This window comes from Aquarana catesbeiana, linkage group LG11 (genome assembly GCF_042186555.1).
Source record: "Aquarana catesbeiana isolate 2022-GZ linkage group LG11, ASM4218655v1, whole genome shotgun sequence".
Taxonomy (NCBI): domain Eukaryota; kingdom Metazoa; phylum Chordata; class Amphibia; order Anura; family Ranidae; genus Aquarana; species Aquarana catesbeiana.
This window is the reverse complement of record NC_133334.1, coordinates 213,688,649-213,706,212: the sequence shown is the minus strand read 5'-3', so window position 1 is coordinate 213,706,212 and position 17,564 is coordinate 213,688,649. Positions and strand designations below refer to the sequence as shown.

The 17,564-nt window shown below is 39.0% G+C and overlaps 1 protein-coding gene across 2 annotated transcripts in view; it reads left to right on the top strand.

Annotated features, from left to right (window-relative positions):
• The window catches only part of CHKA (choline kinase alpha), a 56,962-nt gene extending 43,532 nt beyond the window's left edge, over positions 1–13,430 (top strand). For both annotated transcript variants that reach the window (XM_073605277.1, XM_073605278.1), the window contains 4 exons: positions 891–999; positions 1,473–1,579; positions 3,561–3,642; positions 7,670–13,430. In XM_073605277.1, coding sequence (XP_073461378.1) covers positions 891–999; positions 1,473–1,579; positions 3,561–3,642; positions 7,670–7,729 — 358 coding nt within the window. In that variant the 3' untranslated portion in view covers positions 7,730–13,430. The remainder of the gene's footprint in view (positions 1–890; positions 1,000–1,472; positions 1,580–3,560; positions 3,643–7,669) is intronic.
• Positions 13,431–17,564: the final 4,134 nt, after the last annotated feature.

Below are 17,564 nucleotides of genomic sequence, written 5' to 3'. Positions count from 1 at the left end.
ATGTCTTTATGGACCTTGCTTTGTGCACTGGTGTGCAGTCATGTTGGAACAGGAAGGGGCCATCCCCAAACTGTTCTCACAAAGTTGGGAGCGTGAAATTGTCCAAAATGTCTTGGTATGCTGACGCCTTAAGAGTTCCCGTCACTGGAACTAAAGGGCAAAGCCAAACCCCTGAAAAACACCCCCCCCTCCACCAATTTATTTGGACCAGTGCACAAAGCAAGGTCCATAAAGACTTAGATGAGCGAATTTGAGGTAGAGGAACTAGACTGGTCTGCACAGAGTCCTGACATCAGCCAGATAGAACACCTTTGGGTTGACTTATGAATTAGAGTGGAGACTGCGAGCCGGGCCTTCCCATCCAGCATCAATACCTGACCTCACAAATGCACTTCTAGAAGAATTCCCATAGACACATTTCTAAACCTGGTGGACAGCCTTCCCAGAAGAGTTGAAGCTGTTATAGCTGCAAAGGGTCGACCAACTCAATATTGAACCCTACAGACTAAGACTGGGATGCCATTAAAGTTCATATGCATGTAAAGGCAGGTGTCCCAATACTTTTGACAATATATTGTGTATTACTTTGCAGCATTCACATCAGTTTCTAATGATGATGATGAGGTTAAAGGTAGGCTCTGCTGTAAGCCGCTTAGCTTTATGATCATCTGTTGTGTAGCTTATAGCCTGGTATATGCAGATCAGATTACAGATATGCACGTTTGTCATCTTGAAAGGATTATAAATTGTTAACATGCTGGATCAGCAAAACCTATAAACCTGCAGCTGTTGATTTGTCATCGCAGTTAATGTCTATGGACACAACCTCAATCCTAAAACTGTATTATTTATATTTGGAGTTTTCGCTTAACATGATTCTCTTCCTCCAGGGGTTTTGATATCGGTAATCACTTCTGTGAATGGATGTATGATTACACCAATGAGAAGTTTCCTTTCTTCAAAGCCAGTTTCTCAAATTATCCCTCAAAGAAACAACAGGTATTGGCTTCATTTAATATGTGAGCTCTCTAAATAACTTTACCTAGCTTAGCTAAGATGAGTTTTTTATCATTTAGTTTTATTATCTCTTTCAACCGTTTTTCCAAACCATCTCCTTATCATTTGGGAAAATAAACTACAAGCCGCACAGTTGTCTCTTTCATGAGCTCAGACCACTGATGTCATTAACAGGGTGATATTTAATTATTTGGAAGGAGGACAGAAGTTGGATTTTTGGTCATATCAGGTGAAATATTCTGTCTATATTGAGCCCTGGTCCTCGGCCAAGTGGATCTACGGCTGTTGCATGAAAATCCCAGTCAATCTGCAGCCTGTGTAACATGGCACGGTGACAGCTGCAAGTCCAATAGTTCTCTTGAAATACTTCATATTAGCAGCTGATGGCTCTTGTGTGTCTGAATATTACCAGAGTTGAGTGTCTGACAGCCATTTGGTGTTCTTCTGTCTTTCAGCTTCACTTCATTTCCAACTACATGGCAGAGTTTCAGCCAGGGTTTGAAAACCTGAGCAATGAAGAAAGAAGTAAAATTGAGAATGAAATGTTAATTGAAGTTAACAGGTTAGTGAAGTTACACTTTATAGTTCGTTTTTTTCCTCACTGTAAGTAAAGCTAGAAATAGATTTTTTTTTTTTATCTCATAAACCAGCCAGCTGATCAAAAGAAAACACATGGATTCCCCATGCTCATTCAAGGTGGTTGAAGCAATCCTCCACACTTTGTCATTGTATTCTTATGCATTCTTATGCACATGGTCGGACATTGATCGGACATTCCGACAACGAAATCCTAGAATTTTTTCCGACGGATGTTGGCTCAAACTTGTCTTGCATACACACAGTCACACAAAGTTGTCAGAAAATCGGATCATTCTGAACGCGGTGACGTAAAACACGTACGTCGGGACTATAAACGGGGCAGTAGCCAATAGCTTTCATCTCTTTATTTATTCTGAGTATGCGTGGCACTTTGTGCGTTGGATTTGTGTACACACGATCGGAAATTCCGACAACAAAATCTGTTGTCGGAATTTCCGATCATGTGTACACAAATCCAAATTTTATAGCCTGCACTCAAACTTTGTGTGTCGGAAAATCCGATGGAAAATGTGTGATGGAGCCTACACACGGTCGGAATTTCCGACAACAAGGTCCTATCACACATTTTCCGTCGGAAAATCCGACCGTGTGTACGGGGCATAACAGCGGGATTCCTCCGTTGCCAAAATACACTGATCAGTGCCGCAGCACAAATTTTACAACAGAAGTTGATCACTAGGTCAGCTCCTCTCGAATGGGGACTGCAGTCAGATCGAAATTCCGGCTTAACTTGCCAAATTTCGATCCAGCTGTGGCCAACTTGGAGAAAAAAAAAAGTTATCTTTTAAGTGCAATAGTTCACTCATGTACTGAGATATCCCATATCTCTTGACTTATGAGTCTTTGTTCACTCTACCTATGGCATGGGCCAAACAGACCTATAGGAAACAGGAGCTAGATGCTCTTCTGCTACCAACATCGATATGAACTTTAAATCATTACATTTAAAGATACATTTTTCCCTTTTTTAAGGACTATTGTTCCTTGTTGTTCCTTGCGATTTATTTTATTTTTTTAATAACAAACATATTATACTTACCTGCTCTGTGCAGTGGATTTGCATAGGGCAGCCTGGATCATGCTCTTCTTGAGTCCCTCTTCGCTGCACTTGGCCCCTCCCTCATGTCGAGTGCCCCCACAGCAAGCAGCTTGCTATAGGGGCACCTGCGCTGAGCTGCAGCTCCATGTCCATTGAGACACAGAGCTGTGGTTCAGCCCTGCCCCATCTCTGTCCTGATTGGCTAACTGACTTTGACAGCAGCGGGAGCCAGTGGTGCCGCTGCTGTGTCTTAGCCAATCAGGAGGGAGAGTCCCGGACGTCCGAGGGACTCGTGGACATTGCTGGATAGAGATGGGGCTCAGGTAAGTATTAGGGGGGGGCTGCTACACACAGAAGGCTTCTGACTTTACACCCCCTTTAAGTATACAAGACCTTCTAGGGTCAGAGTGGATTTTTTTCCCCTAAAACAAAATGATCATAGTTGGCTGTTTGTTTTGTTTTATTTTTTGTCTTCTTCTGGGCCAAAACTTCTGGAGTTTGAGAAGTTAACTTGATGGACGTATTTTAAACCCTTAAATAACTTTGTAAGGGTATAGTAACATAAGTAGTTTAAAGCTAAACTCCAGGCAACCCTCAAAACAATTTGGCCTCCAGTACACACTTCAGCAAAAGTAGCTGAATTGCTGCCGTTGTATTGCAGTGTCCTCACTACATGAGCTAGTGCATAATATTTAAAAAATTCTGACTAAAGAGCAATGAGAAATGTAAGACATTGATTAAATGTAAAGATTTTTGCAGATCTAAATCGCCATTTAATTTTCCTCATGTTTTTAGTAGAAATTTTTTCATGTGCATCTTTAACACCACAGCAAGTGATAGTAGAAAGTGCTTTCCTATAATCTGCTAACTTATATTTATTGTTTTGCTTCTGCTTCTAACTTAGGTTTGCCCTTGCATCACATTTATTCTGGGGCCTCTGGTCTATTATACAGGCAAAAATCTCTTCAATTGAATTTGGTTATATGGTGAGTAATACTTTTAGATAGTTTATTTTGTTTGCACACTGCCGAAGCATGCATCTTAGATCAATGTCAGCAACCCCAGTACACTTGGACCTGTCACTCAATGACACTCTATATAATCCTGTGGGTATAATTGAGAAATCGTCGCCACTACTCAGAATACCGCCACTGCGCCTCTGGATAGATAAAAAAATATATGGAAGCTGCCACTTAAAAAGATCAAATATAAAAGCTGAATTTTAACCACTGGTCAATCTGGGATAATGACACAAAGTCAAAATAGCGGCGCTAAATGTTTGTGCACAAGGGGTATGAAATCTCATAAAGTGATATATGATTCAAAATTTACAAATGAAAGTATAACTGATATGTACTAAAATATAATAAATGCTAGAGCATTAAATTGACAAATAACACTAAACACCCTGTGACAAGTGAAGGGATATGATGTGACTAGTGAAGCCACAAAAGAACAAAAAAAATTTCACAAAATATAGAAAAATAAAGTCCATAAAATATTGAAGAGGATCTATAGTCGATGTGAAGATCCCTTAATCCATTCACCACACCAATGTGTCTGTGATTCCACTCCCTTAAAGAAACGCACTCACCGAATTCCAATGCCTACATTCTCATGTTAGGCTAAAACGCATTTAAACCACATGGATAGGGTTTTAGAGCAAGCATCCAAACTCCAGCCGTGTGTCTCATATAATCTCCACATGTGAATAAAGAAAGTGTACCAATAGTGTAATACCTTAAAAAAGCTTTAATGAAAACACTAAACAGCCTCCAAGATTGAAACTCACATGGTACAAGTTAAAAGACAGCAAAAGTGACTGAGGTAAGCCTTTCAAAGCTTGCAGAGCAGCGGATAAAAGGGCCACAGCGAACCCAAGGTGTGCAGGCATAAGGTTGAATCTCACCCCTCCCTTGGTCCTGGATCTAAACCTGCTCGTCAACTTGCTGGTGTGGAGCTGGTGTGTTAAGCAACGTCCTGCCTCAATGATGAGGGCCCTCATCATTGAGACAGGACGTTGCTTAACACACCAGCACCAGCAAGTTGACGAGCAGGTTTAGATCCAGGACCAAGGGAGGGGTGAGATTCAACCTTATGCCTGCACACCTTGGGTTCGCTGTGGCCCTTTTATCCGCTGCTCTGCAAGCTTTAAAAGGCTTACCTCAGTCACTTTTGCTGTCTTTTAACTTGTACCGTGTGAGTTTAAAGAGGGAGTCCACCCAAAAAAAAAATATTAAAAGCCAGCAGCTACAAATACTGCAGCTGCTGACTTTTAATACATGGCCACTCACCTGTCCCAGTGTCCAGCGATGTCAGCAGCCGACGCCGATAAATCACTCGACTCTCGGCAGCTGCCGCCGCCCTCCTGGGTGAGGGAATCAGGAAGTGCAGCGTTGCGGCTTCACTTCCCGGTTCCCTACTGCACATGCGCGAGTCGCACTGCGCGTCGTAACTGGTCCCCGCTATCTCCTGGGACCTATGTGTTTCCCAGGAGACAGCGCGGAGGGACAGGAAGAGGCATAGACTCCCGTAGGAGTCTATGCCGGAAGTGGGTGCAAATACCTGTCTTAGACAGGTATCTGCACCCCCCTCCCCCCTGAAAGGTGCCAAATGTGACACCGGAGGGGGGGAGGGTTCCGAAAAGCGGAAGTTCCATTTTTGTGTGGAACTCTGCTTTAAATCTTGGAGGCTGTTTAGTGTTTTCATTAAAGCTTTTTTACGGTATTACACTATTGGTACACTTTCTTTATTCACATGTGGAGATTATATGAGACGCACGGCTGGAGTTTGGATGCTTGCTCTAAAACCCTATCCATGGGGTTTAAATGCGTTTTAGCCTAACATGAGAATGTAGGCATTGGAATTCGGTGAGTGCGTTTCTTTAAGGGAGTGGAATCACAGACACATTGGTGTGGTGAATGGATTAAGAGATCTTCACATCGACTATAGATCCTCTTCAATATTTTATGGACTTTATTTTTCTATATTTTGTGAAATTTTTTTCGTTCTTTTGTGGCTTCACTAGTCACATCATATCACTTCACTTGTCACAGGGTGTTTAGTGTTATTTGTCAATTTAATTCTCTAGCATTTATTATATTTTAGTACATGTCAGTTATACCTTCATTTGTAAATTTTGAATCACATATCACTTTATGAGATTTAATACTCCTTGTGCACAAACATTTAATGACACTCTATAGTATTCTTTTTTTCCTCCTTTCTGGAAGATACTTATGGAATAATGTTATGTGAGGAGGTGAGGGGTGAAGATGCTAGGCCAGCTCCTACAAGAGGGAGGCCTACATGCAAGGATAGAAAAAGCTGTGCTAGGGAACTGATTCTTCCCAAAGAAATTACGTTTTTATTTTATTTAGCAAATTCAAAGGCAACTTGCAAGTGAATATAAAATAGTTTACGGAAAGGAGTTTTGTAAGTTGGTGACCTCTCTCTGTCAATGGGATAGACACCACCGTATTGTTTTTTTTTTTTTTAAGTTCTGTGTAATACCAGCCATTTTCAGGATTGTAGGTAGATGTATCTCTCACGGGCTACTGTCAGCATTTGGTTTTGAGTAAACAGTGACCAATTGGCAATCCAAAATCTTCCACAACTGAAAAGGAATGATTGGTTTATTGTGAATGCATTAGAGTCCAGTTTTATCCCAGAGAAAGAAAAGAAATAGTGCGTACAGCAAGGCTTTCAGACATGAATGGGAAGCCTGTACATACTGTCGAACAACTTCAGTACTCTGTAGAGGAAATGGCCATATATTCCTAGTGACTCCAAGTATTAAAACTATCTCAGACAACAATGATAACTTGCTACAAATTTGTGGCAGTGTTGAATTGTAAGTCTTGTTAACTTGCTACACATTTTCACTGGCAAATTGTACACTTGCAGAGCACTTGAATCACAAGTTCTAGTTGGCACTTTTCCAATTTGTAGCAAATTTGCATGGCAAGTCTCCAGCAAGAGCAAAGTTGCAGTGGTGAGTCTACAGCAAGAGCTCTGCAAGTCACAGTGACCCCTGTGGTGAGATGACTATTGCAGAGCATAACTGAACCAGAACTTGCAGAAGACTTTCAGAATGTTTGCAAAGAAAGTTGATCTGGAGTCATGCAATGCGGACTTGCTGCAATTGTGCAACAAACTTGTGAAGCCTGGCAAGTCTAGCAATAGCTTAGCAAGTCTTAACTACATCCAGGCAATGACTCTTTTCAGAGGTCAGCTTTAGCAGCCCCTAACGCACACTATATACCCTCAGTGTTTCTGCTGGTAAGCAGAATTTTTCAGCCAAGATTGGTGTCTTTGCTAAAAAGTGTATACCCAGATAGCTAGTATAACTTGCCACAAATTTGTGGCAGTGTTGAATTGTAAGTCTGTTATTTTGCTGCAAATTTTCACTGGCAAGTTGTACACTTGCAGAGCACTTGAAGCGCAAGTTCTAGTTGACACTTTTGCAATTTGTAGCAAATTTGTGTGGTAAGTCTCTAGCAAGAGCAAAGTTGCAGTGGTGAGTTTACAGCAAGCACTCTGCAAGTCTACAGCATGAAAATTCAGCCACAGTGACCCCTGTGGTGGGATGAGTATTGCACAACATAACTGAACCAGAACTTGCAGCCGACTTGCAGAATGCTTGCAGAAAAAGTTGATCTGGAGTCATACAATGCATACTTGCTGCAATTGTGCATTAAACTTGTGTGGTCTAGCAATAGCTTAGCAAGTCATTTTCACACTTGCAGCACAATTGCTTGCTATCTGGGTAACTACCTTGTGTTGTACTACAGCACTTGTAACATTTTACTTTGCAGAGTGGGCATGGTGAGGAAGATTGTGAGTGTTTTGTTTTATTGTTTTTGATTTACATATAATAGTACAGAGTAGTACCAGGGATGAAGGTAATATCTTTAAATGTAACACATACCAAGATGGGATACAGAGAATGTTGAAGTGGTCATCTTACACATGTATTGTTTGAGTAATCATTTTACATGATTTTTTTTTAAGGACTATGCTACGGCAAGATTTGATGCCTACTTCCTGCAGAAGAAGAAGCTCGGTCTTTAATTCCATTTTGCATGTACACCTGTCTGGATGTTCTCCCATCTCTATTGTTACTGCGGTTAATATCTTAGATATGAGGGGACTTTATCTGTGTCAGAACTATGCATTGTGTATAGCAATCAGTTAGACTCTCCCTTTCATTCTTCCTATGCAGGTCAGAAAATGAAACAGGTTCTGGTTGCTCTGTTCAGCAAAGTTCTTCTTTCAAACACTTTTTCTAATGTTCTTTAGGACATTTCTTGTAAGATTGAATGTAATATAACTGTGAACGTTTACAGAGTTTAGTTTCTGGAATGATGGAGTAATGTAATTTTTTCTTATGTGTCAAAACTGTACAGATACCTCCATTCTGAGGAGATCACCATTTTGCTCCTGGAGCAGATATGAGAATGCAACCTATTTATATTGAAAACTGTAATATTTGGCGATTACTAAACCACAGCGTGCAAACTCCACATTAAAAAAAATATATATTTTTTAATTTGTGGGGAGAGCAGTTGTGCTCTTATCCAATCAGAGAGATTTATGTTGTCCAATTATTATTACTTAGGGTAAGGGAAAAAATCTCTAACCATTAATATTTAAGTATCCTGATACCTCTCTAGTGATTGATAAAGTTGTATGGCTTTTATGCTGCATTTTGCAAATGCTTCTCTTCATGCACACAAAGTTAGATTTAACTAGGGACGATACATTTAGAAAGTGTGTTTATCTGATTGGAGGTAATCACTTCTCCATAGAGCTCCACACTGTGCAAGTATAGTGCTTTTTTAGTGTATTTTTTGTACACTGGAGTACTTCTATCAGAGAAACTCCAGTTTTGTTGGAAAAAAATCCTTCAGGCCAACTATTTACATAGGAAAGACTTTAGCATGCATTGTGCAATCCTTATGCAATTGGGGCCAAACTAATGTAATCATTGATATTATTTCAACAGAGTGTGCTAAGTGGGAAATTCTGCTTAATATGATCACATGCAAATTTTCCAGTGCTAACTCATTTTTGATATGACATTATCAAATAGATGGGCTATGTGTTCTCATAATTGTAAACCAGTGCAAAATAATTTTCAACCCTGGTTCTAACCCCAATCTAAAACCAAGTTGGTAATGTGAAGTGGTTTATTATTGTAATTGTAAATATTGTATAATGTTTTTTAAAGGTGTAATATGAATTTCAAAATTTAAAAATGGTTAACTGATTTGGGCTTTTACACTTAGAGAGTTTTTACTCACATTCCAGTAAGCAGAATAACTAGATAGCACATACAGTTTCTTGTTTATTACAATAGACTAATGTTGGGCAAGGCTTCAAATGCATTTCACTTCAAATGCAATTTCAATAAGGTAATGCCCAAACTGACGTACATGTTTGCAGTGTTTGGGGAGAACTGTATAGATGAGTTTTTATATTCAACCAAAGGCACTTAAGCTGAACACTACTTTCATGCGCAAAGGAAAGGTTCCATTGTCTACAGCAACCAGCCACATTGTCATACATTTCATTGCAAGAGAAAAAGTGCAATATCCATGCAAATGCAACACAGTCGCAGTCATTTTTTATGTATAATACGCAATTGACATTCTGTAGCGTAGAGACAATGTTATTCTTGTATATATTTCACTTACCCGAATGTACATTTTGTTTATAGCTTTGCTATCCTTTTTGATCTGATTCAGCTATTTGTTACCCACTTCAATATTTCAGTTCTTGTATTCCCAGCCATGAAAGTTGAACGTCAGGACTTGGTTAGCCTATTGCTCAATTTAACAGCCAGTTAAGCAAAACTGTAAGCATGTGAAAGGGAATTCTACCCTGACACTGCTGAGTTGTTAGGGTCATGGTCTCGTGTCAGGACGTGCATGGCATTACATCCTAAGGCTACATGAAATATTTAATTTTAGTACACTAGGCTAGTTTGTGTGGATCCTAGTGTTGGCTTAAATTAAGTTTTTTTTTTAAGATGGCAGTTCCTAGCCCATGGCCAATGTTTTATTTGGATGTATTTCTTTAGCAGCATAATCTTTATGCATTATGACGCCTTTAGCCATTATCCATCCATTTTAGTTTCTAAAAACACTAAGGTTGCCAGATGCTTGCATATAAGTATGTATTCAACCCACAGTGCAAGCTGTATGTGTACAAGGAAAGTAGGCCATCTAGGGTATGTGTATTTGATGTATTGAAAGCAATATCTATTGCTGAGTCAAATTGGTCTCACAAACGCTGGCAGATCAAGTACATTAAGAGATCCAGTATCTGCCAGTCATTTAATTGCTAAATACTCTGACTATTGGAGACTTCTTGCTGTACCATAGGTAATTTTTCTGACAGATTATTGCTTTTATGTGTCAGTACCTGGCCAGAAAAGACTAGTAGAACTTCTACAAAAGCTTGATCGCCTGTTTTACACTGTCCCCACAACTGCAGGTGTAAACCAGCCCTTGGTGTGACTGACATCTTCTCTACAGATGCCATGTTTGCATTACTCTGTTGCAAATGATGCCATTGTCAACAAGAGGCTAATCTTGTGTTGTAATAAAAAATGTAAATTGTTGTTGAAGCGTAACTCCAGTCTCTCAAGCAACATTGACTATTATTAATCCTTATGCTGCTGGTATTAGTAAATGGATAGGCAAGTATATCATAATTGCTTGTTAAACTTTTTTTTTACATTTCTTCAGTTACTTCCTGGTTTTCATGCCTAGGTAAATGATGCTATACATCCCAGGAGTCTGCAGTGGGGAGGAGGGGCTTTCTCAGCCAAGCACACCCTCTCCTGCTTGTATGCTTGGGCTAATTGACAGCGCTATATAAGTACCTGAAATAAAATAAATAAATAATGGCAGAAGGGATTCCAGGAAGTAAAGGCTACATGAATCATCTGCCCTTACTGAAGATGGCCACAGCCAGAAATGCTAGGGGGTGTTTTTCAAAGTGACTTCTCAGCAAAAAAAAGCATTGAATATTGAAAATGAATTAAATAGCATTTTTGGTTTGTGGTGCTCAGATGACGTGTAGGTCCTCTTTAAGCAGTTGTGATCTTTATTTATTTAGCACTGTATTACATTTTACATGAGTTATAATTTTTCTTGTAAGCAACATTTTAAAGTACATTTTCTTTTGATAAAATCACTGTGCATCTGTAGTAACCATTTGTAGTATATGCCACCATAAATGCTTTTGAGGCAAACCTAAATATTTCTCCTGTTATTTCATAAGCACTAGAAGGAAAAACCAGTGTGAAATGGTTTACTTCACTGCCAAATGAGAGAAGGAGATTACTTAAGAAAAGAAAATGTTATACTGTGATCTGAAAAAAGATCACTGCCATGGCTTGTGCTATGCTGGACCTGACACAAGTTAGGTTGATATGCAGTATATCAGTATTACATGGCCCGGGCAAAGTATCCTTCTTTTCTTGTATGTGTATATAAAATAATGGAAACAATATTTGTAAGCTCATTATTCTTTGCTTGATAATCATTTTATAATGAGTCTCGTAGTGGGTTTTTATGATCTAATTACACTAATACTGTGTATTATTATTAACTAAGTGAACTAAATGGAAAATGTGTATAATATCCTCAATAGGGATATTAAACACAATTCAGGAATAGTTTTACAGTGTGACTCCAATTTACCATTAACAGTGATTGTAAAAGGATATATTGCAAACATTGCCTCTCTGCATAGAATGATTTGTGCATTCACTAGTCAGAGTGTATAGGCTTTGCTTAAATGTACATTTCTATCTGCACAGGACTGAGTAATGTAGTAGGCTTGGCCCCTGCTACATTCTGTCGCCTACTTTGAAGTATATCCTTAGGCAATTTGGCATTCTGAGGACTGCAGGGTTAGTTATGAAAATTTTAACCTTTCCTGGTAGAAACCTGAAGGCTGCCAAGCATTTTATTTCTCTTGACAAAGTCATCTGATTATTAAACTGAACTGGCTTTTAGCGCCTTGTGTGTTGCTGACCTGGAACAAGTATGTGGATAAGGATAAAATATGTGAACTCATAGGTACCTGTTCTGGATTAGTGAATCGGTGTACTAAAGCAAGTGAGAGTCAGCATCACAGCCAGTAAAATTGTTCTAACACAGACATCTGAAATGGCAGCTCTTATGTTTCTTTCAGACAAAATTCAGTACTGTCTGTGATACTTTTTTTATTTGCACTAACATACAATTTTTCAGGACAAGCTTTCCGGGTATGTCCCCTTCTTCAAGGTCCAAGCATATAACTGATTCTCAAAAGTTTTAGCAGAATGTTAAAATGTTAAAACAAAAAAAAAGGTTTCCTATGCAAAGGTTGGATTGCTGCATTTTGAGTAGCATGCTTAACAGATCTGCTTTTGCTGTAGCTTTCCAGACAATTTCCCTAGATTAACCAATTAATCATACCTATATTATACCATGGTGTGGGGTTACACTTTAGCATTCCTTCTATAAAGCACATATTGTTAATATGTTTTGCTTGTAACTATAGAAAGATAATCCTTGTTGTGAATGGAGGTGCAGCAGTTGACTAGTGCTAAAAGCACTAATAAACATGTATGGAGTTAATAGTGGTAGTATTCCTTAAAGTGTTACTAAACCCACAACAGTAAACTCAGTCTGTATATACAGTAAAGCATGCTTACTATACTCACTGTGGAACCTAAGGGGTTAATCCTCTGCATTGTAAGCTCTAGAGAGCAGGGCCCTCCGATTCCTCCTATACTGAATTGTATTTTAACTGTATGTTGTAAAGCACTGCGCAAGCTGTTGACGCTATATAAATCCTGTATGATTATAATAATAATTGTGAAAAAAGTCTGTTTGATCCCATCTTCTCTGATCCTGCCCTTCTTCCACTGTCCACAATCCATCTCCTGATAAGACAGAGCCTTGGGGGAACTCTGCTAATGCCCAGTTTGATGTGTATTGCTAGAGAGGTTTTTTTTTCTTGGGAGGGTGCATGTGATCAGCACAGGGCCAATAGGCACTGTCCAGACAGGGTCAGGGGTCCTGCAGCCTCATAGGACAGTCAGAGTAGAATGAAAAGTCCTCCTACAATCTTTAACCAGACGCTGATAGAAGTCGCAAGACTGCTATATACAGGTGATGAGAAAAGGTTTTTAGCTGTTTATATTTACTAAAATAATTGCATTTCCATGTTGTGTGGAAGACCAGATACAGTGAATGCAGGATCCTGGGTTTAGTAACACTTTAACTTTCTCTCACAGAAGAGGTTGCCATTAAAACAAATCTACACAAAAACTGGGTGTGATATTGCTGTAGGGCACTGCCATATTGGGTATCCTGCTAGTTCAGCAATGGATATCCACAGACCTAAAATAGTGCCACAAATAAAGGCCATTTGCAGCAATTTGACTTTCATGTATTCATGCTGTTGATAGCTTACTCCAGGCTTGCTGCCTTCTTTCTAACTGGGGGTATTTTATCTATAGAAATGATAATGTGACATTAGAAATTATACTGTGAAATGCCATGACACTATTTGCTAACTATTCTTTTAACACCAGTGTTTTTTTGATTTTTATCTAAGGCAAGTTTTAGAAAACTTGACATTATATACAAAAGTTTTTTTGTATTCTCTATGTATTCCCTGCATCTGTTATGCATATCAAAATTACCTTGCACTTTTTTATTTTAATGTAAATGCAAAGCTGTATTTTTATATAAAAATGTGGATGGTAGATATCTGTGTTGTGGGTTTTTTTTTCACATTTTGAAGATATCTTATCTGAGCATCTATTTAAATATTCAGATTAATGACACCTTTGTCATTAGTGTTTTAGAAGAGTAACATTGATTGCAATCAAAGTACTTTGACCACAGATGGTGAATAGAATTCATGCAAATGCCTTATATATATATATATATATATATATATATATATATATATATATATATACCAATATACCAATTACCAAACCTATAGCTCCCATGATGTTATATATTCTCTAACAAAGTTGTTATGGTGATTTTTACCTACCTCACTTATATGCTTAGTGATACATAACATAAGTGATAAAAACTTTTTATCTATATATGAATGAACCAATGCGGTTGCAGCTATAACCCATGAAAACAATAACGAATGATAATGGTGCTAAAATACAAAGATCTAATTTATTTATACAGAAAAGACATGTTAGAATAATCAGAGATTACCAAATATAGCATAGTGATGTTACAAATGCAGTATTGCCAGTCTACAATGATAGTTAATACAAAAAGGAGATATGGTTACAATTGACATACACATGCTATCATGGTATTACCTAGGATAGAAAAAAGTAAGAGAGAAGAAAAGAGAATAGAGATAATACAGATACATTACCTAGACAGCCCTTATGTTACCATTCTTGAAGTGGTGGTGGTGGGGGGGGGGGCACATTGAGAGGAAGAGAGAGTGAGTAGCTCTCTGTCTTGTTTTTCTACCCCCCTCTGCCCCTACTCCCACCAATCCAGGTTCTACCCACCCTGGAACATTGTCATTGGTCCAGAGTTGCATCAAATTCTGATTGGCTGTAATTTCAAGTCCAGTTTGTCATCATGCTCAAACAAGAGGCTATCTCCGGTGCCTCTCTGTCTGAAAACCAGAGTCTATATTAAACAAAAATTATCCTGCTGTCCCTGAATTTCAACATGCACCATTACCATCATATCGCAAGGGGAGAACCATACACAGCAGATTGGTTAAATCCGACCAATTTAGTACCCCTGCTCCTTGAGTGACATTTTTGGGTCCACCAAATTTAGGTTTGTTCCTGTGCCTCTCTTGTATTCAGTGTTCCAGTATGATAAAGGGTAAAGGTTTTAGCCACCCGCACAAAGGATACAACATTACTATCAGAGATTATTTTACTTGTCAATCAGCCTACGTGGTATATATCATTAAATGTCCATTCTTGTGGGGGGGGGGGGGGCACACTGAGAGGAAGAGAGAGTGGGTAGCTCTCTGTACTGCTTTTATACCCCCCTCTGCCCCTACTCCCACCAATCCAGGTTCTACCCACCCTGGAACATTGTCATTGGTCCAGAGTTGCATCAAATTCTGATTGGCTGTAATTTCAATTCCAGTTTGTCATCATGCTTAAACAAGAGGCTATCTCCGGTGCCTCTCTGTCTGAAAACCCAAGTACCTGTGTTAATCCTTATCTCTTGATTTACAACAGTCAGCCCTCTTTGATATAGCATAAATTAGCTTTTCAAGGACTTGTGGTCAGGTAGAGCCACAATGTCTGAAATGGCCATCTTTACAACAATAGGGTAACTATGCAGACAACAGACCAAAAGACGTTGGTCTTTTGAGATACAGATAACAGTAACTAGGCCCACCTCTCATGATTAAACCTAAAAATATTAAGTCATACATTCCTATAAAACATACATAAAATATATATATATATTTATTTATATATATATATATATATATATATATATATATATATATATATATATATATATATATATACATACATAAAACGGGGCATGGTAATTTAATTAGGAAGTCCCCACAATGGTTCCCTTGAAGCTCCTCGATATAAATATTAATTTCAAAATTTCCACGTCAGTTCCCCCTGAAGTTCATTCTTGAACCTATGTCCTCCCTCAATGATTCTGTACCCACCCACCACAGTCCAGAAGCCCCAACCCTTCCCCACCACCACTGAGGCCTCCTCTTCCTTTCTTGAACACGCCGAAACCCATCGAGGTAGACTTGAGACAGTAAAGCAATCCTGGTGCCTTTGAGACCCCACATCTGAACCATGAGTGGCTCCTCTGCCTTGGAAGAGCGGAACTCCAACATCGATGGTGGAATCCTGGCATATATAGTCCTGTAACTTGGGAATATTGTGTAATAGTTGCACCGATTGGATCAGACAGCGAGCCAGCACTTTTCAGCATGGTGAAGGAAAGTTCAGGAGAGTCTTATTCGTTGCACATTTGTCTCAAGAAATGACTTGGTTGTCATGGCTTCTTCAGGTAGTGGCCAAGTGGGCCTCCGGACAGTCGTGCATGAATACAGAAAAAAGAAGGAGAATGTCAGTGTACAGGTATTGGAGGAATGCCAGACAGGAACAGAGGGTTGGCCATTAGGACTAAATGCTGATATGGCGATGTCGAACAATTCCCTATCCTGACTATAGTCCTTCAAAAAATTAGCCTGGAGATTTCCCAAACCCAATAATAATTCAATCCCCCCCCCCACCATGGACTTTTCTGAAGTATTTTACAAGAAATGTTTAAAGAAGGGCTATTACTTCTGTTATCTCAAGAATGATTGACACAAACTTGGATAATCAGAGCCCTATGAGTGCTTGTAGTACAGGAGGCAGTCATCTGAGGCACACCTAATTTCAATATGATTTGTAGCAGTTAGGCTCGATTCACACCTATGCATGTTGCTTTTGGGCGTTTTTGGAGGTTTTTTTTCATGCTTGCCACGTTTTTGAGCAGCATTTTTGCGGCGTTTTTGCCGCGTTTTTGCCGCGATTTGCGTTTTGCGGTTTTTTTTTTTGTTGTTTTTTTTTTACAGTTTATTTTTACAGTCTAAAAAAAAATTAAAAAAAAAAAAAAAAAAAAAAAAAACGGCAAAAACGCATCAAAAACGCATCAAAAACGCTGCAAAAACACTGCAAAAACGGTGCACTTGCGTTTTTGATGCTTGTCCATTGAAATCCATTACATGCAAAACGCTGCTTTTTGCATGAAAAAAAGTCCCCGACCCTTTCCAAAAATGCAGAGAAACAAAAAGGCATTGATGTGAACATGTTCCATAGGAACCCATGTTAAAAAATTCCCGTGCATTTCTGCAAAATGCAAAATGCATCAAAAAACGCGCTAGTGTGAATGGAGCCTTACAATATAGCCAGGTCTAATTACAAAGCTCACAATCCCCAGTTAGTAGTTTACAAAGAAAGACAGATTCATACTAGGGCTGAAACAACTAATCGATTAATCAACAACTAATTGATTGTGAAAATAGTAATCGATTAATTTCATAATCGATTAATCGGCCAGTAACACAATGGGGTTAAAAAAAACAAAATGAGCCCTCTATAGTACAAAAAGAGGAAACAATTGCTACTGTAAATATTACTTTCACAGTTCTACAGTAAAAAAAACGAACCCCTTACAGTAGTGACTATCCGCTCCTCCCTGCACCACAAAGGGCCAACCCTAGCCCTCTCAACCCCATTATGTTAATAAACGTCTTATGCCCTGTACACATGGTCGGATTTTCCAACGGAAAAAGTGCGATCGGATTGTGTTATCGGAAATTCCGATCGTGTGTGGGCTCCATCGAACTTTTTCCGTCTGAATTTCCGACACACAAAGTTTGAGAGCGGGCTATAAATTTTTCCGACAACAAAATCAGATTGGTTAAATTCCAATCGTGTGAACACAAATCCGACGCACAAAGTGCCACGCATGCTCAGAATAAATTAAGAGATGAAAGCTATTGGCTACTGCCCCGTTTATAGTCCCGATGTACGTGTTTTACGTCACTACGTTCAGAACGATCGGATTTTCCGACAACTTTGTGTGACCGTGTGTATGCAAGACAAGTTTGAGCCAACATCCGTCAGAAAAAATCCATGGATTTTGTTGTCGGTATGTCCGATCAATGTCCGATCGTGTATACAGGTCATTAGACCTGGTTCATATCTATGTGTTTTTTGGTTCTTTTTGCAGAAAAGCACTACAGTTCATTCACATGGTTTCCTATGAGACACGTTTACTATGCTTTTTTCAGCCACAGAGTATTTGGAAAGGGTCAGGGACTTTTTTTTTTTTTAACGCAAAACGGTGCTTTTTTG